At 47.8% G+C, this 20,595-nt stretch overlaps 1 protein-coding gene across 2 annotated transcripts in view; it reads left to right on the forward strand.

Annotated features, from left to right (window-relative positions):
- Positions 1-20,595, forward strand: part of GALK2 (galactokinase 2) — a 400,864-nt gene that overhangs the window by 68,298 nt on the left and 311,971 nt on the right. For both annotated transcript variants that reach the window (XM_073568463.1, XM_073568464.1), the window contains one exon: positions 16,848-16,971. In XM_073568463.1, coding sequence (XP_073424564.1) covers positions 16,848-16,971 — 124 coding nt within the window. The remainder of the gene's footprint in view (positions 1-16,847; positions 16,972-20,595) is intronic.

A 20,595-nucleotide genomic window follows, 5' to 3' on the forward strand; every position in this document is an offset into this window, starting at 1 on the left:
GACACTGGTAGCAACGTACATAACTACGCACCGGTGGTGGCTTGGAGTCGGTGCGGGACACCTCCATAGGTTTGGAGGGTACGTGCTCCTGTGCGGGGTATCTCAGCGGCTCGGTGAAGGTGGGAGCCAAATTAACCCTACGTCTGGATTGAGCACGTTCCAGCCCGCGCTCCGTAAACCGGAGGTCAATGCGGGTGGAGACTGCACTCAATTCCTCCAGACTTGTGGGAACCTCCCTAGTAGTTAGAGCATCCTTTACATAATCAGCCAACCCTATCCAAAACACCGGGACCAAAGCCTTGTCCGGCCACTCAACTTCGGAAGCCAATGTCCGGAACCGGACAGTGTAGTGGCTGACCGAGAGTGACCCCTGTGTTAAGGACAGAAGATGGAGGGAGATGTCGTGTGTGATCCGTGGTCCCAAAAAGACCTGCTTCAGGGCCGCGAGAAACTGAGCGGCACCCTGAACCACCGGATCGTCACGTTCCCACAACGGTGTAGCCCACTGTAATGCTCTGCCAGACAATAAAGAGACGATAAATCCCACCTTAGCCCGCTCTGTAGGGAACTGCGCAGCCAGTAACTCGAGCTGGATTGAGCACTGGCTGATAAATCCCCTACAGGTGGCGCTATCACCCAAGAACTTGTCGGGGAGCGGGAGGCGAGATATTGTCGGCGTGGGCAATAGTGTGGGCACACGTGAGACAGCCTCAGCAACTGTCTGAGCGGCAGTCAACGCGGTATTCGCAGCTGAGTTGGCGCTCTCAATAGCCGCCAACCTGCTCTCCAGCTGCCGAATATAGCGTTGCAACTGCTGCACGTCTGCCATTACCAGCCAGACCCTGGCGCTAGTGTAATGTTAGGGACGGCGGAACGCACCAAATATAAATAATAGGAGGTGCGTTCGCCGCCCGGGGTCCACCGTGCGGTAGGTGACTAGACCGCTGCTGGACATTGGCAGATGCACCAGAAGGTGAAGTAGTGCGCACGGGTTAACGTCACCCGAATGCTAGGAGCGGCTCTGTTCAGACACAGAGTCGCTGGGCATACATTAATGTAACGACGCTAGCCCTGTTAACGTCACAGGAGCTGGCGTGTGGCGTCGCAGCCGCGAACACCAATAGCTGCTGTTAATGCAGCGTAGCGGAAAACTATAGCCGCAAGCGTCGGCGCCGAGAACCAGACACCGACGGACGCTAGTGTAGGCGTGGAAAGCACAGTGGCGTGTAGCTTGCCACAATCTGGAGCTGACTAACCTAACACACAGTCACCATTCGTAGTATCCAAGGGAGGGGGATTCATAATAAGTCAGACACCAGTCCATGCATCCATCACCATACACAAACAGCATAATATGCTACACTAGCTCATGGCCGAGCCGCCATGCGGGCTTTTAATAGCCATGCGCTTCCGGGACCTTCCAGTACCCTGGAAAGGACCAATCAGATCCGACACAGGACCTGAACATGTGACCCCTGCTCTCCAGTGAGAGGTCACCTTGCGGGCATGCCCAGTAGCACGGCATGAGGACTTAGCCTCTGCACAGCAGGTTGCGCTACCATTGCTGCACCAGAGGTGGCAGCAACATCCAGGCTGTCAGAGTGAGTCTGAGCAGCACGCCTGGCTCGCCGTGATTGCTGAGCAGCACCCGGAGCGGTCGGAGGAGAATGGGAGACCGCAGGATGTCTAGCTCTGGACTCCCGCTGTGCAGCGTCAGGAATCCGACGCCTAACACTTCCTCTGGGACGACCACCTCCTCACGCAAACTATTCAAAGTGTGTTCCAGCACGTAGATGACTGGAATAGTGATACTGATGATGGCATCGTCAGTGCTAACCATCTTAGACTGCGTTGGCTCCGGCTAAGCAAAAAGACATACTGCACCAAGTCTCGTCGCTGCTGCCACAGTTGCTATAACATGTGCAGAGTGGAATTCCACCGTGTCTGAACATCGCAAATCAAACGGTTAACCGGTAGATCAAGAGACCTGAAGCGATGCAAGTCATTGACCTGCGTGGTGCGGTCATCGGAAGTGAGCACACAGCGACCTTGCTTTCTGTAGCAGTGCATTCAAGCCGGGATAGTGGTGGAGAATCTAGGACCCAAGATGCCAGGATTGACACCTACCTCCAGCAAAAGCTCTTTTGTGTTTACAATACTGGTATATCCAGTTTCACCCTTTTCTCAACTAAATGTAACTCTACTGCTGTTATGATTTCCCTTATTGATTTTATATTTCCTTCACAACCTCCAATATACAACATGAGACCCACATAACCTCCAATATATAGCATTAGCTCCACATAACCTCTAATATTCATCTTGAATTCCAAATAACCTCCAATATTCAGCATGAGCCCCACATAAACACCAATATTCAGCATGATCCCCACAAAGCCGCCTATATTCAGCATGAGCCCCACATAACCTCCAATATTCAGCATGAGCCCCACATAGCCTGAAATATACATTGTGAGACCCCACATAGCCTCCCATATACAGCATGAGCCCCCACATACCCTCCCTTTTACAGCGTGTGCCAGCCCCCCACATAGCCTCCCATATGCAGCGTGAGCCCCCCACATAGCTTCCCATATGCAGCGTGAGCCCCCCACATAGCCTCCCATATGCAGCATGAGCCCCCCACATAGCCTCCCATATACAGCGTGAGCCCCCCACATAGCCTCCCATATACAGCGTGAGCCCCCCACATAGCCTCCCATATACAGCATGAGCCCCCCCACATAGCTTCCCATATACAGCGTGAGGCACTGTTTCAGCCCTTCTGATGTTTTGGCCCGCGACCTCGGCTGGACTTTAACAGCCAGAGTAGTAGTAGAGCGTGGTACTCCTGACTGTAGTTGCACAAGTAGGAGCTTAAATCTGTAGTATAGTGTCTGTGAAGACTTGGCACTCAGTTGATGTAGAATAAAGATGATTTATTTGTGATCCACTGTGGATTGCAAATAAATAATCTTTTTACTCATATAAACTGAGTGCCAAGTTCTTCATAGATATTATATTGGAACAACCAGAGGGCTAGATATGGCCCGTGGGCCATACTTTGCCCAGGTCTGGCCTACTGGGAAAGGGATAATACAGACTGTTGAAAAGTAAGGAAAATATGATTTTTCTCCTTCGCCTCATTGGGGGACACAAGTACTGTGGGTGTATGCTACTGCCACCTGGAGGCTGACACTAAGTGAAAAAAAGAAGTTGGCTCCTCCTCCACCGTATACACCCTCGCCCTGATTGCGGGCGGAAACCATTTTTTTGCTTAGTGTTTGTTGGAGGCACACGCCGGTCTGTTTCCAGGCTTATGTGTTTTTTTTTTTTATTCCCCTATGAAGATGAGACAGTGGCGACGGTCCCTATTGAAAGGGTCCGATCTCCCCAAACCAACAACGGGCGAGCACATGCGAGTGTCCCTCCACGTATCCTCTCCCGCACCGTGGGACATGATGCCGGACTTAGCTCTGTCCACCCTATGGTATTGAAACCCTAGGCTGCACAGAGGCACAAGTGTAGTCCGTGCGGCCCCCACTGCCCCACCAATCTAAGACTGCGGTGCGGCAAGTTCGGCGGATGGTCCCTCTCCTTACCCCTGCAAGGGGTTAGATGGAGTTAGGGTGCCTGCACCGTCCTTTTTCATTTGGCCCCCCTCCCCTCTACCTGAGCTGCATGGAGGAAGATGGCGGGGAGTGGAGCCCTTAACTTCTCCCGGGCGGCAGCAGAGATGGGCACGTCTGGCAGCGGATCCGGTTCCCGGCCTTGGTTCTGGGGTCCGGTGGTTCCGCCCGCCCCCCGGGCGGATGGTGAAAATTGAGGCCGCGGCTTCAGCCGTCGCTAGGCCGCGGCCGGAAGTCCCCGCCCCCGACGTCGCGTCACGGCGGCCCCGTCCCCGTGGCCTGGGCGGACGCCGAAAAAATTTAGACCCTGGCTTCAGGCCGAAGCTAGGCCGCACACGGAAATATCGCCACCAGGATCCCTTTTTTCTTCCGGGGACCTGCCCGCAGTTGTGGCTCACAGAGTGAAGCGACGCCTCGCACGTCTAGGACACAAGGGTCACAGGACTGGGGTGAGTGCTGCCCCCTAGCCCCACAGAGAGGCCACACTAGGAGAAATGAAGAGCGCCCTCCCCCCCGGCGTTTTTTCCAGCACGGATGCCTGACAGGTACAGCATGCCAGTAAAACCTAAGATGCATACATTTTTATACACTGCATGCATCTCCTGTCGGTTCGCTTTTCCGCATGTGCAGACCAAGCGAGTATGTGAAGCCTGCGAGTCTGAACGCGCCCAAGAGCCCTCCCCTGCGACCGAGCCCAGTGTACCAAGTTCCCCGGAATGGGCGTTATCACTGTCGCAATCTATGGTGTCACGAGAGCAATCGAGTCCCTTTCGCACTCCAGATAGGGGCAGGGATAGTGGCTCGCCTGCCTTAGAGGGGTCCTCTACCTCACAGGAGCCTCTGGCCTGTAGGGGCCGCTCTCACTCCAGGCAGACCTGGGGGAAACGGCGTCTCCCGGTCCATCCGGTGCCTCGGCATCCGTGCGTTCTGCTTCTCGCTCCCCGTCACCAGCAGTCGATATCGAGCAGGGCTCGGACTACGACTCGGACGAACCCCTTGACCTAGGTACGCCGGGTGGTCAGGAAACGGTTGACAGTCTCAAAGAAGCCGTCAACCAGACTCTGGGGATTGAGGATGATTCCACCCTGGCTTTGGGCCATAAGGTGTCATTTAAGCGAGTCAAGCGTCCTCATAGAGTATTTTGCACTCACCCTGAATTTGAGCAACAACACAGAGAATGGGCGGACAGGCGTTTCTCGGGCCAGAAGGTACTCAAGGCATCGGGATCAGCACTCTCTCCTTCGTTCGCAGCAACGTGGGTAGCCAAGGCCATGATTTCTTGGTCAGAATCGTTGAATAGACCCTTGCAAAACATAGACCTACCAGCTGAAGTATCAGAAATCGCAAATCAGATAGCTATGGTGGGGGACTACTTGATCAATGCATCTTTAGATGCGGCCAACTGCGCTGCACTTGCGGCCGCAAATGCAATCTCAATTAGGAGAGCTCTATGGTTAAGGACATGGTGGGCTGATTCAGCCTCAAAAAAATCCTTGACAGTGCTACCATACCAATGTGGTCGCCTGTTCGGAGAGAAGTTAGATCAGCTCATCTCCCACTCCACAGGAGGCAAGAGCGGTTTTCTTCCTCAACAAAAGGTCAATCCGCCATTTCGGCACCAGTTTCAGGCGCGTTTTCGGGCCTTTCACAACCCCGGGTGGACGACAGCGGCTAATTCCGCCGTTTCAGGGCGCCCCAAACAGAATAGGGACCGACAGATCTCGTATAGAGCCAACCCATTGGGCAGGATGCGGGCTAATCAGTCCAGGTCGAGGGGATCCAGGTCCCAAAGATCTGCAGCCAAATGACTCGGGGCTTCTGCCAGGCGACAACAACAAGGTAGACGGCCGCCTACTCTGGTTTCACCACATCTGGCTCAATGACGCACACGACACATGGGTGAGAGAGCTGGTGTCCCCAGGGTACAAGATAGAATTTGTCAGGTACCCCCCAAGATGATTTTTTTTCTTTCCCATCTTCCCAAAGTGGATACCCGGGCAAAGGCTCTACAAGGAGCCATCGATTCGCTAAGACACAGCGGAGTCATCATTCCAGTACCGGAAAACGAGAAGACTCAGGGCTCCTATTCCAACCTGTTTGCAGTCCCCAAAAAGAACAGGTGTTGTGAGTTCATTTTCTGGTCTACCAGTTGTGAGTTCTCCTTCCAGGCTCTCTCTGGTGGTAACAGGAGGTAGTGAGGCTGATTTAATCAGTAGAGATCTGCCACCTGATAATGAGGATGACGATTGGACCTCAGGAATTTCAGACTGGATTTAAGTCAGCCGACGCCCTATTCTGGTGCTGGTGATTCCTTCTGGCTTTTCAGCTCTTGGTGTTCAGCTCTGTTCCAGTCATTTCAAGCTAAGGTTTTCTGCTAATGTTCACACTTGATTTTGTTGGTCTATTCAGTTTTTTGTGTGGTCAGCCAGCCTCGGCTGGGGCTGTGCTGAATTTCCACTCTTATTTATCTGTATTTGCCAATTTGCTTTTTGTCCCCTAGAAGAGTGGCCTCTTTTTGCTCTGTCTCAGAATATTTCAGAGTGCTGATATAGTGGGAGAAGTCTAGTGACTTCAGGGTTAATTTTGTTATCAGAAGTGTTGGACATTATTTTTGTAGGGTTTTTGGCAGATTGCAGACAGTGTCTTTCCTTTCCTGTCCTTTCTAGTTAGTTTGGGCTCCATCGTTTGCTCAGCCTATTTTCCTGCCTTTGTTTGTGTTTTCATCTTGTTTCACCGTCACATGTGTGGGGGCTGTCTTTCCTTTGGGGTCTGCTCTGGGGCAGTTAGTTTTCCCCTTTCTTGCTTTAGGCTTATTTAGTCCTCCGGCGGTGACGAGGCGTCTAGGATCATCGTAGGAACGCTCCACGGCTGCTGCTAGTTGTGTGGTTATGATCAGGGATCTGCAATCTGCATAGTTAGCAACCTCTCTGGTTTTTCTGGGACATAGCTTGTTTTGTTTTTTCCTCCTCGGTGACCCATTCATAACAGACAGGACTGTCAGGCCCGTTTTGGACCTAAAGCACCTAAACAAATTTATCAGGATCAGATATTTCCGAATGGAGTCCCTCCGTTCAGTCATATCGGCAATGGAGCAGGGAGAGTACTTGGCCTCTATCAATATCCAGGACGCCTATCTACATATCCCCATTTTTCCTCCACATCAAAGGTTTCTACGCTTCGCCATCAACGGTCAACATTTTCAGTTTGCAGCGCTGCCCTTCGGGCTAGCCACTGCCCCCAGAGAGTTCACAAAGGTCATGGCAGTCCCCATGGCCATCCTGCACTCCCGGGGCATAGTCGTATTTCCCTACTTAGATGACCTCTTAGTCAAGGGCCCTTCAAGGCGGGCATGCGAGGAAAGTGTCAGCATCACGCTAGATACTCTTGCCCGCTTAGGGTGGTTGGTCAATGTAAAGAAGTCATCCCTTGTTCCAGCTCAAAGGATTTCCTTTTTAGGGATGATCTTCGACACTTTCCGAGGGTTGGTAATTCTCCCTCGAGACAAGGCCCTAGCCCTCTGGCATGGAGTGCGGATACGGCGCCAACCAGTCCCTCACACCATCCGTTTCTGCATGAGGATTCTAGGAAAAATGGTGGCAGTGATGGAAGCGATCCAGTTTGCCCAGTTCCATATTTGCCCCCTGCAGCACGCCCTCTTGTCATCCTGGGACAAGAACCCGTTCACACTCGATCACCGATGCCGCTTGTCCTCTCAGGTCAGACAGTCACTAGACTGGTGGACAATCAGTTCCTCCCTTCAGGGGAAACCCTTTCCCCCAGATCAGTGGCTGGTGGTCACAACTGATGCCAGCCTGCTCGGCTGGGGAGTGGTTTTTTGCCACCACACGACCCAGGGACGGTGGTCGCCACAGGAGGCACGCCTCCCTATCAACATGTTGGAGATACGGGCGATCCGGCTTACTCTGCACCATTTTCATCACCTTCTAGCAGGCCGCCCAGTCCGGATCCAGTTGGACAACGCCACGGCGGTGGCTTACATAAATCCCCAAGGGGGCACCCGCAGCAGGTAGGGCACGTTCTTCACTGGGCCTAGAGGAGCCGCGCAGTGATATCGGCGGTCCACATCCTGGGTGTAGAAAACTGGGCGGCAGACTTCCTCAGCCGACAGGGGCTTGCGTCCGGGGAATGGTCATTACACCCCGAGGTCTTTCAGCAGATTTGCCAACTGTGGGGAAAACCGGATGTGGATCTGATGTCTTCCAGGGTGAACACCAAGGAGTCCGTATTTGTCGCCCTGTCCCGGGACCCGCAGGCAATCGCCGTGGATGCGCAGGTTCTGCCTTGGAACCAGTTTCACCTCCCATACCTATTTCCCCTGCTGCCACTACTTCCGAGGATCATCAAGAAGATCAAGGCAGAAGGGGCGCCTGCGATTCTGTTGGCCCCAGACTGGCCTCATTGGACATGGAACGCAAATCTAGTGCAGCTGCTCACCGACGTGCCATGGCGACTACCAGAGCGCCCAGATCTACTTTCTCAGGGGCCAATCTGCCACCCGAACTCAGGGGCCCTGTGTTTGACGCTTTGGCCGTTGAATCTTGAATTCTGACTCGGGTGGGGTTTGGGCGCAAAGTGGTTACTACAGTGGTTAGCGCCCGGAAGCCTGCCTTGGCACAAATTTACCACCACACCTGGAAGGTTTTCTTTGCATGGTGTCGAGGCTGCGGTTGTTCTCCACTGAGATTCTCTGTCCCTAACATCTTGGCTTTTCTCCAGTCTGGCCTAGACTCAGGCTTGGCCCCCTGTTTTCTCAGGAGTCAGATATCGGCTTTATCCGTCCTTTTTCAGTGCAGGATTGCTACCAACTTGCAGGTAAAGACTTTCATTCAGGGAGTCTCCCACTTGGTACCTCCCTATAAGGCGCCTATCGACACCTGGGACCTTAACCTGGTCCTAAGCGTTCTGCAGGAAGCTCCATTTGAGCCGCGACAGGATGTCGCTCTGTCATACCTTTCCTGGAAGGTGGTGTTCCTTGTAGCTATAACATGAATCAGGCGGGTCTCTGAGCTCGCAGCCCTATCTTGTCGAGCCCCGTTTCTGGCCTTTCACAAAGACAAGGTGGTTCTTAGACCAGCGCCTCCCTTTTTGCCAAAAGTCATTTCCTCGTTTCACATTAATGAGGATATTGTCTTGCTCTCTTTTTGTCCACCACCGGTACACCGTGTGGAAAAGGCCTTGCATACGTTAGACCTGGTGAGAGCACTCAGGAGGTACATGTCGCTGACGGCACCCTTGCGATAGGGAATGGGGGACGTGGAGACCTCCTAAGCTCCCCTGAGCCAGTGTCCCTGCACTCCTTACATTCCCTATACAGGCTCCGCACCTGTCGCCGCACGCGTACCTTAACGCCCTTGCTCACCCTGACCCTAAACCCTCACTAGGGAATGGGTCGGTGCGGAGACTAATCCCACCACTGCACTAATAACACACATGAGGAAAGAGACAATACAGGGGAAACACCACTTAGCTTTGCTCTGCTGCGTGCGCTCCCAGCAACAGAGCCCACCACCTGCGTGCGTCTTCTCCTCCACCCGGATCCATCACCATAACAGGATCCTTCACCGTAGTGCAGCCTTGGAGCAGAGTCCACCACCAGTTGCAGCTGCTTAGAACCAGAGTCCCAGGGATGAGTTCAGCTTCTGACCCGAAGTCGAGCATGCTTGAGTCCAGTTCAGCAGCCAAGTCCCACATGGTGAGTGCCACTCTCCATAGTCGCCACTCCACCAGCCCATGCAGACACTTCCCGCTGACACCATCACTGCGACTCCACCACGCCATGCCAGCCCTTCGTCCAGACACCATAGCTGAAACACGTCCCCCCTGGCTAAGCTGCGCAGGACTCCTCACCAGCTCCATCCTTCCTCCAGGATCTCTCACCTCAGAGTGAATACAAACTCACAATATCACAGGCCGTGAGTGAACACCCTGAGCACACCTATATAGGGTGTCACACCTGATCCATAATTAAGTGAACAACCCTAAACCTAAGGTGCGATACCATTCCCCACCACAGGGCAACTTAGAATGAACGACACCACGTGATAATTCTAATGGCCACCGGGGGCAATCACGACACACTTTGGAACCAAAGGAAAAAAAGTTCACTTAATGGATTTAATACCGCCAGATCCAACACTGGATCATGACAGTACCCCCTCCTTAATGAGGGGCCTCTGGACCCTCAAGACCACCCCTCATTAGGGAAACACCCACATCGGGGACGCCCAGACCCTGAGTTCACCCCACCATTACCTGACACTTCAGGTTTATGACAAACGCACCGCTGGTATTGGCAATAAAGTTCATTTTGGAGGCACCACTCATCTCCACAGCGCCGACCTGGGGAACGAGTTTATGTATGTGAATGTTTGTTTGTTATGAGCTGATCAGGCTCCACAACACACTTCCACAAGATGTTTTTTGGTGGCACACATACATGCTCGTTCACACACAGGTCCGGACCTGAACGTTTATTGCATACATTCGTTTGTCATAATTGGTGAACTCATTCTGAACTAGACAGCAGAGGCGTCCCCCTGCATCACCACACTCACACCCCCGCAAATCACCAAGGGGTCACCACCCTCCAACCCTCTTCACCATGAGGTCTGCACCTCCCAGGGTTGGTTAATGGCGAGGGTTGAGATTTGTCCCTACTCCCCCGCAGCACACCTGCTGCTCACACCAGGAGGAGAGGGAACGCATATGGAGGAAATATACACTCACTGGCCGCCTCCACACGGCCAGGAGGGGCGGCTTCTACGGTGGTATTTGAAGATTTGGCGTAAACCCCGCGGACTCTACATCAGTCTGCTCATCACTGGAACGCACCCCTTCACCTCGGGGAACACCAAGCAGCGCCGTGGGGCACCATTCCTCCCACCTGCCTGGGTACGCCCACGTGCATGAGCAAGTCCCGCTCCCCAGCAGCGACTCCAGGGGCTTTTGCCAGACCCGCAATTTGCCAAAGCCGCCATTGTAATTTCCTGGTTACCTGAGCAGAGGCCCCAGACCGTGATAACTGCTGCTGCAGCGGCTCTAAACACCTTGCCGCTCCCCACTCACATCAGTGAGGCTCGGCAGCAATTACTCAGCGGTCTCCACATGGCCAAAGCTCACCAGAAAAAAAAACTGAATGGCCTGTGATAATATCCAGGGTCACGTGTGTTATGGGTCCGCCTTGCGGAAACATCTGCGTCCTGACACACGTGACCGTGACACCTACCGTATGAGAGGCGCGCCGATTTCAGCAGGGATCAGAGCACACTCCACTCGAGCAGTGGGCGCCTCTTGGGCGCTTCGGCACCAGGCTTCGACGGAACAGGTTTGCAAAGCAGCAACCTGGTCCAGCCTGCACACGTTTACTAAACATTACAATATCCATACTCAGGCTTCAGCGGATGCGAGCCTGGGTAGAAGGATTCTCCAAGCAGCGGTGGCGCACCTTTAGACAGGAGATACATGTAGCTTGGATTGGTGAGTCAACTTCCCACCCAGGGACTGCTTTAGGACGACCCACAGTACCTGTGTCCCCCAATGAGGCGAAGGAGAAACATGGATTTTTGTGATAACTCACTGTAAAATCCTTTTCTCCGAGACACTCATTGGGGGACACAGCACCCATCCTGATAGCCAAGTTGGCTTCTGTTTGTTTAATTAATATGCTTTCTGTATGATATTAGGGTGGTTATTTTCTAGACATGTTGTTACCTGCATTAAGGTTGATGTCTGATTATTGTTTGATCTCCTACTGCTTTTGCACCAAACTGGTTTCCGCCCGCAATCGGGGTGAGGGTGTATACGGCGGAGGAGGAGCTAACCTCTTTTTTTCACTTAGTGTCAGCCTCCAGGCGGCAGTAGCGTACACCCACAGTACCTGTGTCCCCCAATGAGCGTCTCGGAGAAAAGGATTTTACGGTGAGATATCACAAAAATCCATGTTTCTTGCATTAAAGTTTATTTCCAAGTTTCACATGTACTACTCGATAATAAATATGCTTTTATTACCACTGTTTAAAGGTGTCAGTCAATGTCAGTATGTAGTATATATGTGAATAGCCCCACAGCATCTTTAGACATTCATGCATGATCATTTGCGTAATGTGAAGCTTTATGGACTTTAATGCAAAATATCCAACAGGGCACCAAACTATCACATGCGTCTAATAGTATTGGTCTTCTTACAGGGGCCAAAGAGAGCTTTTAGCACTCCTAAGCTCCAGGGCTCAGGTGCGGCTGCAACACCTGTCCCACTATAGTTATAGTTGAATGCTGCAAAATTAAAGTTCACAACCCGCATATTGGGAAAATTCTGTTAGAGAAAGGCAAAGTTTTTGCACACATCTGTTTTGTGTAAAATTTTGCAACTTTTTTCTTGGTGCTGACCTTAAAGTAGATGATGCCTAGTGGAAGGGTAAAGGGTACCAATCTCAAAGAGAACTAATATAGTATGCACCTGTTGTAAATTATAGCTCAAATTTAGACGCATGCCTATAAATTGGTATATTATGGATTAGGACCAGAATATGAAAATTCCGGTCAAAGTACGGTAAATTACCTCATTGTCTTTTAAGTCCATACTTTGCAAATTGTCTCTTCAGAGAGGAAGAGGGCTAGAACTCTAGTGTAACCTATAAGAAATAGCAATCCTGAAAGTCAGTGTCGACCTTATAACTAGCCTTGTCACATGACTTAGGATATATATATACACGTGTATATATATATTAGCTATAACCGCTACATGATCCGCACTTATGAGTTATGGCCTATACCATGGCTGTCCTCTCTAGTTTTGCCTTACCCTCTCTATATGTCCACACTGCTCGCCCACCATGCTAGCACCTCTTAATACTGTGCCCAAATTTCACGCTGCCCCCGTAGGCCCCTATATAGTATGATTGCCCTCCACATATCTTATATAGTATGATATCTCCAACAGCTTCCAGTATAATGTCACCCACAGTCTCTAATATATTATGAGGTCCCCCACAGCTTCCAGTATAATGTCACCCACAGTTTCTAATATATTATGATGTCCCCCACAGCCAGACCCTCATCTGTCCCCCATTCATTGGGAAAATATCGGGGAAAAAAGGCTTATACTCCCCTATACTTATACTCACTTCCTGTACGGCAGTGGACACTGAATGGCGCCATCCGAATTCCACAGTGTGCGCTATCTCTGGCTGTGCACAGGCCGGAAGTAGCCTGCATTTTGCTGGAGTTTCCATCAGGGCAGGGAGCTGATTACAGCTCGTCTGCTCCCATCCTGGTTGGCACGGCGCTTACATCGTTTGTATCTGCATCTGACAGAAGCAAATACAATTGACCACAGGGAGGGAGCAATAGCCAGGGCTCAGGACAGAGAGGGGTCAGCGGTGTCAGTCACTGTGCTGAATGACTGCGGCTGGAGGAAGATGCTGGGCATCCACGGTCATTCAGCCATCTCACTTTTTTTTTTCTCCAAAAGTGCGCCAGGCAGGAGGCAGCACCCTATGCGGGTGCCTACCCTGCCTGACCCTTATCCCGGCCCTGTTGTGACCACACAAACTCTCAAAGCAGGACCACAAAATTTAAGATAACCTGTTGTCTGATACATCATTCACATTGACTGCAGAGATCCAAACCTCCTCTGTTCTTTGAAGTGATGAACCATTTGACAAACTGATGGATGAATCTGGGATTGATCATTCTGAATTTTATTTTTTATTTTTGCTTCTCCATTGTGGAGATTTTGGCAATCAAAATATTTGGCCACTAATGAATTAATTTTTATGTCATGTCCTAACGGGTGTTCTCAGATAGTATGTACTTTTCCCTGTATGGTACTAACCAATCAAAAGCAGACAGCAATGCACTGGAGAAAAATAATACCCCCCCCCCCCCACGATGACTTGGAGCAAGTTTCTCAGTGTGTAAAATGTAATAATATAGCTATGATCCCCTGGTCTAACCTCCTACATTTGTCAGTGTGGGGACAGGGGCAGTGCAATTGAGTTTATTTGTGTCACATTACAAACCCTTCTATCAGCTCACCTCCTTTTATAGGACTGCCAGCTCTGCTGTGCTACCTCTCCACACTCTGTCTCCGGAATTGTTTCAGTTATCAAATTTATGTCTGCTGTGCATAACTTGTAAATACTCTGCAGTGAGATTATAGCAGTGTATCGTTGTATCTCGCATGAGAGTAGTCCAGAACAGGCAAGTTACTCCTGTATGAGAAAAATGACAGCCTGCTCTTTTCTAACTGTAGAGGGATTGTTGCCTGGGCACATTTGACATAAGTGTGATTACATATCACTTGACAGGCAGTGTGGGAAATGGGGAAATACAGCAGAGGTGACCATGGTTTGGAGATTGAGAGCTGATAGAAGGGTTTGCAATGTAACACAGCTAAATTCAGCTGCACTGCCCCCCCCCCCCATTCCCTACCACACGGACTCATGTAGAAGGTTAGACCAGGAGATAAGGGCTGTACATCTCACACATTGAGAAATCTGCTCTAAGCTATTGTGTGGAGTGTTCTTTCTCCTGAATATTGCTGCCTACTTATGATTGGTCATCATCACTCACTTGGACTTAACAAAAGTTATTAGGTTCCAAATAATTACATTTCTAATATTTCCGCATCAGAGAGGCAAAATTAAAAAAAAACAACAAAACTTTTTATTCTGCTTTGCAGCACAGCTATAATGTTGTGTGTCCAATCCAACATCAGAAATTTGGTGACATTTTGTTTTAAAAGGGAATCTGTCACCCCTGGGATGTATGTGACCTATTAATATGGGCATACAGGCAATAGAAATGTTACACTAGTCCTACCTGTATGCCTCTTATTAATGGTCTTGTTGTTGAGGAATGTTATATTCTGTCTTTATGGTAATGATTTCTTCCAGGCTCCGGGGTGTGTGGTGCTGTCAGAAATCCCTGCCTCCTATCTTCATTGTAATACTGCCCCCATCCCATGCATGTCAGTTATGGCCCCGGAATCCTGCGCCCTGTAATGCCTCCACAATACGTACCTTTTTTTTGCTTCTGTGGGCAGTACATTCAGGGATCTTCTGCGCAGTCACATATATTTTGGACTCCTCTCACTCCATTTCCTCCCCTGGAAATTTTGCACATTTATGTGACTTTTTAAAGGGGTTATCCAGGACTATTTCTCATTTCGCTAAGAACTGACAGGCAGGTAGTTTTTACCTACCTGCCTATTGTACCCGGAACTGACATCTTTTACTCTTCCTGGATGCTCTCTTGAGGAAGAAGTGACTGCCGACATCATGCTTCTTGCTGATTGACAGTCGATTCCTCGTAGTTGGGTAGCAGGGAGCTGGCTGTCAATTAGCATGATGTCGACAGTCCCGCTCTGTCAACAAGAGCAGAAGAGAATCAGCTACTCTGTCGACATGACATCACCGGAAGCCACAGGACTGGTCCGTGACTGCTCTGAGCTGCAGAGAATGGAGCCGGTCAGAACAGACAGGTAGTTAGCAATTACCTGCCTGTGTGTCTCCGATTACCGCTTTAAAGGATTTGTGAGTTCTAGTTCTAAAAAGTCACAAAAAACTGGTTAAAGACAAAAAATAGCATTTTTTATTTTGCGGCATTTTTTGAATTTGCTGCAAAAATTAGTGAATACTATACAGAAAGAGAAAAGTGATTTTCAATAAATTGCAAGTGATGAATTGGGCTTGTGGTGTATATATTTCCTAAGTCTATATAATATACTAGGTTTTGTGCCTCTAGGGCTACTTTCACACTTACGTTTTTTTGCTGCGCGTTTTTTGCGCACACAAACGCATGAAAAAAACGCATCATGTGTTTGTGTGCATTTTTTTTGCGGGTTTTGGTGCATTTTTTAAAAAAAAACGCATGCTTTTTTTTGTGCATACGTGCGCATTACAATGCGCACGTATGCGCACCCATAGACTTTAATGGGTGTTTTGCTGTAAAAAAACGCATTGCGTGCACAAAAAATGCAACAGGATGCATTTTGTGCGCCCGGGCGCTCACTGCAAAAAAAACGCATGCGCATACAAACGCGTACGTGCGCATATGTATGTGCACATATGCGCACCCATGTTGAAGTATAGGGGAAGAAACGCATGCGTTTTTTTGCGTTAAAAAGCAGCGCAAAAAAAACGCAAGTGTGAAACCAGCCTAAGTGACACTAAGTGCAAAATTTGTGCAATTCTTACCATCACATCCCTATCTTACTTGATCCTGTGCTGTCCAATATCACACTTTGAAGAGTGAAATGTTCTCCATTTTGCATCCTTCACCCTTTACGGCACATCTCATGGGTTTTTTTGGCAGCTTGCAGTAACAGAAATCTTCTATCCTTTCTTTGATTGGAACAAGTGAAATCTTTCTAGTTAACAATGGCTGTGTTTCTTCACCCAGCCCCCTAAAAAAAAAAATCAAGATTAGGGAGGCAGACCCCTGTAAGTTCAATATGGAATATTTTGACAATTATGTAAAACTAGATGGAGGCCCGATGCTATCTCATCGGGAGGACGGTCATCTCACGATGGGGGCAGGCTTTGCAGTGTTGAGAATCTCTCCTCCCATGTGCTCACCCACCTATCCACTCTCTCTTTCCTCATTTGCTGCCCTCCTGTCTGTGCTCACTTCTTTGACCTGTCTACCCCATGTGCTATCCCCCTTTACTGCTGTCTCTCTCCTTCCTGTGCTGTGTTTTCCCCTCATGTGCTACCTCCCCCCGTGCTCTGTCTCTCTCACCCCTGTGTGCGTTCCCTCTCCCCCATCTGCTGTCTTCTCTCATGTCATCTCTTCTTTGACCAGGCATATAGAGAGTGTTTGTGTGGTGCGTACGGCGTATACAGTATGTGTGTGTGTGTGGTGCGTTCGGCGTATTCTGTGTGTGTGTGTGTGGTGCGATGGTGTTCCGCTGGTGGTACCGCGCAAGAGGCTGGTCCCACCAGCAGTTTCCATATTGAGACACCTATCACTTGGGTGTCCCAATATGGCGGTTGGTGAACTTGTGCGCTTGGAATTCTGGGATCCGAACACATCTGGACAGAACAGGATGTGAAGACATTACAAGGTAAGTATATGTTACTAGAAAAGCAGCAAGATAATTAATGACGTTGTGTATTCAACATGGAGTGTGACATGAGCCTTGCCTTTGGGAATGACTTGCTGCTTACTAATCTAGGTTTCCGTCTTGTGTTATAGGGGAGCACATTGACTACTGCGGATATGCCGTTCTTCCAATGGCTATTGAACAGGATATTTTAGCAGCTGTGCAGCCTGTTGACTCTCGTATTTTGCACTTGTCCAATACAAATCCAACATATTTGTAAGTATTTTTCCTTCCATCATTACTGTAACGACCTTTTAAACTTCTCCATAGACTGTATTATTTACTTCTGAACACGACTATTAATGTAACATCGTTCCATTAGTCAGGTATAATCTATAGTTTAGATTTGTGTAATCTTTTGAGCCAACTTTTCTGACCGTTTCCATGAGCAAGAAACATATTTCACAGTATGATCCTAACCATCAGTAAGAAAAGCTGGATGAGCATTCCTCTCGTTTTTCCCGGAGCCTATATTATTTTATATGAAAATTGCTCTGCTGAAATAAATTATAGCTCAGTCAAAAACAAGAAAATTGATTTAAGACTGAATACCTGCCAAATATGTGAACTTTGTTATTCCTTCATATTGTCATACATGTCATCCTTATTTTCTCTTTCTTTGGTGAGTAGTGGGCATGCAGGGAATGCTATGAAGGGGGCATCATTCCCTCCTCAGTGGAGCATGCAACAGGGTCTTCAAGAGGGCTGATCTAGCTTTGGTTTTTTTTTTACTTTTTTTTTTTATTTTAAAGAATGTTGGAAATCTTTGGGAAATAAGTTTTGCTAACTGCTACTCTGAAGTCCCTTCCTGAGTGTTGGAAATGGTGTTTATTCAATTCAAACACTATATTTGTTTTTTTTTGTTTTTATTTATTATTATTATTATTTAATTTTTCACTTGTGTCTTTAACCCCTATACCCCCAGACCATTTTCCGTTTTTTTTTTTTTTTTTTTTATTGTTTTAGATTTTTCCGTCAATATAACCATGAGTTCTGGTTTTTTGTGGGACAAGTCGCGCTGTGAAATGGAAAAAAAAAAGTGCAATTCCACAATTGTTTTTTTTTCTATTTATCATGTTCACTCTCTGTTAAAATTGACCTAAAGTATGATTCCCCAGGTCAGTTCGAGTACGCAGATAGCAAACATATTTAGTTTATTTTTTTTATTAAAATGTTGAAAAAAATTCCAAAATTTGTACGAAAAAAAGATTTTGCATTTGTCGCCATTTTCCGAGACGTGTAGTGTTTTCATTTTTCTGAATCTGGGGCTGTTTGATAGCTTTTTTTTCTTTTTTTGCATCCTAATGCGACAATTTTATTGATACCATTTTGAGGTAGATGCGATGTTTTAATCGCCTCCTTATTGCAATGTTGCAACGACCAAAAACCGTTATTCTGGCATTTCTCTTTTTTTTTTCTCTTCTCGTTACGCCGTTTACCAATTTGATTAATTTACTACATTTGATAGATAGGACATTTCTGAACACAGCAATGGAGTGGAACTCAGGGACTATTATATTTCAATAGAGCATCACGAGGTCCACGGTTGTCGTATGGTGAATCCTGGATTCTTTTAGCATTCAGTGATTTGACTGAGCCAAGTGATCCCTTTTTTTCTGTTGAGTTTCCACTATTATCATTGTTGCAGGCTTAGGTGTAAAAAAAAATGATTTGAAAGATCTCGGTATGGTCATTTCTTATTCTGGAACGTTATAGTAAAGTTGCCCTTTAGATTTCATTTCTCCAACCTGTCTTGGTATTGGTATGCTCTAATAACTTTGGTCACTGGAGCCCATAGACTGCGTTGCAAAAGGTGTTAAAAAAAAGAAAAGGAAAAGTTTTTTGTTGTTGCAAAAATAATAAAACATAAAACACATAAACGCAATACAAATGGGTAACGTCACAGATGGAGCTAATATCTGTAACCCATAGCGTTCTGTAGTATGCCCAGCATGGTCTGGCTTCTGCCCCTTTTTATTCTAGACCTCTGTGCTTTTCTGAATTCCTTTTATTTGTCACATCCTCTTTCCATTGAGTTCAGATTGCCCAAGCTTTGCAATCATGTGCTCCAATTTGAGGTTAAATTAGGAATTTTTTTGATGAAATGATTGCAGTGTATCCATGTGCTGCGCGTTCCTTTATGTTGATAATAGTTGTCTTATTACATTATTGTTAGCATTTTACAGACCACAGCTAGTGTGCGTTCAGGTGCCCCACGTCTAACCCCAGGCATATGGAGGATGAGCTAGTTTATTGCCAATAATATCTTAATCCACAGAGTGCATGAATTCCAGTAATGTTCCAATTTAGTCTTTTGGTTTTCTCTGAACATCTTTTATTGAACGGCTTTATTGATTCAATAGGATGAGATAAGTGGAATACTCCGCTAACGTGGTCCAGATCTCCAGACGTTTTAAAATCCAACATTAGCAGCCTTGTCATACTGCGCTGATTATGCTAGACATTAAAATGGTTTGCTTAACGAATTAGGGCGTATAATGTCAAATGCAGTCTATTTGGACTGATAGAAACACACAGAGGATACAGAATGCAGCAGACCAGATAAGGGTGCGTCATGCATTTAAGTTTAGTTTCTTTAATTAAATGTTAGTATGTAGAAGAGAAGTAATGTTTGTCCTTTTATTTTATTTTAATGTGTATGTTTTTTAGGCTAAGTTCCCCTGGTGGTTAAAATTTGCTGCGTTTTAAGGTGCAACAAAGAAATCTCATGCACTTACTGCGAAATATATCCAGCGCAGAAAGTGATGGTAGTGCAGATGTCAAGCAAAGGGTGAAATGTGTCTTCACCACACCTTTTCTCAGTGATGTCCAAAGCAGTGTAACCCTCTGCCAGTATTACTGCTGGACCTCTGCTTCTGGAGATCCTCAGCAAATACAATCCATAGGAACGTAGCCTTATCGTTTCAAGGGAGCTGCTGTATCGGACATACACACACCCATCATGCGTTATCTGCACAGACTCTGCTGCAGGCTTCAAAGTATGATAACTGAAATATCCAGGAGTCTTTTGACAGAGGAACATCATAGGTTAACATTGTCTTCAAGAAGTGATGGAGTGCAGACCCTCAGGGAGTGACAGGAGAGATGCGTACATTATAGTCGAGATACATGTAAAGCCTTAACTGTGTGTACAATGTTTCACTGCTGCCATTTCTAGGTCTTCAGCAGCACTATAGAAATATCATTGAAATTACACATAATTGGACTCCTAATTTTAAAATATTCTGTCCCTATCTATACAGATAAGCAAATAAGAATGCTACAAAATAACCTTCCCATCTAACATCTCTATGTACCAACAGTGAAACCCTTCTCGAATAGCTAGTGTGGAATGCATTTACAGACCATTGTACCCAAGGCTTCTGCACGCACCAAGCTGTATCCCTGGTCAGGTGCGTCTCCACCAAGGCCACAATGTGAGGGCGATAATGTCTGATCTGCGAGAAAACCTTGATCTTTTTCCAAGGGGTTTTTATACCTCTCACGTTCCATGTCATACATATCCTCTCAGACCCCATGTTTTACTCTGCTGAATATGGCGTATAGCATTACCTGAGTAAAATTTAGAGACACCGCATAGAGATTGAGATTGCTGTTGGCTGCGACTTCTACCTAAAAAAACATAGAACCACTATAGAAAAAAAACCAACAAACAATATAGGAGCAAAATCCTGTGCTCCCATCATGAAACAAACAAGGGGATACCATCACTGAACTCAGTGTCCGGTATTGTTGGTAATTTGGACGCTTGCGGACAAAGCTCCAATCAGACCATTAATAAAAGAATACTGACTAACAATAGATACATTAGGATTCCTT

Source organism: Dendrobates tinctorius, unplaced genomic scaffold (genome assembly GCF_039654945.1).
Source record: "Dendrobates tinctorius isolate UK_male_01 unplaced genomic scaffold, ASM3965494v1 ptg000022l, whole genome shotgun sequence".
Lineage (NCBI taxonomy): Eukaryota > Metazoa > Chordata > Amphibia > Anura > Dendrobatidae > Dendrobates > Dendrobates tinctorius.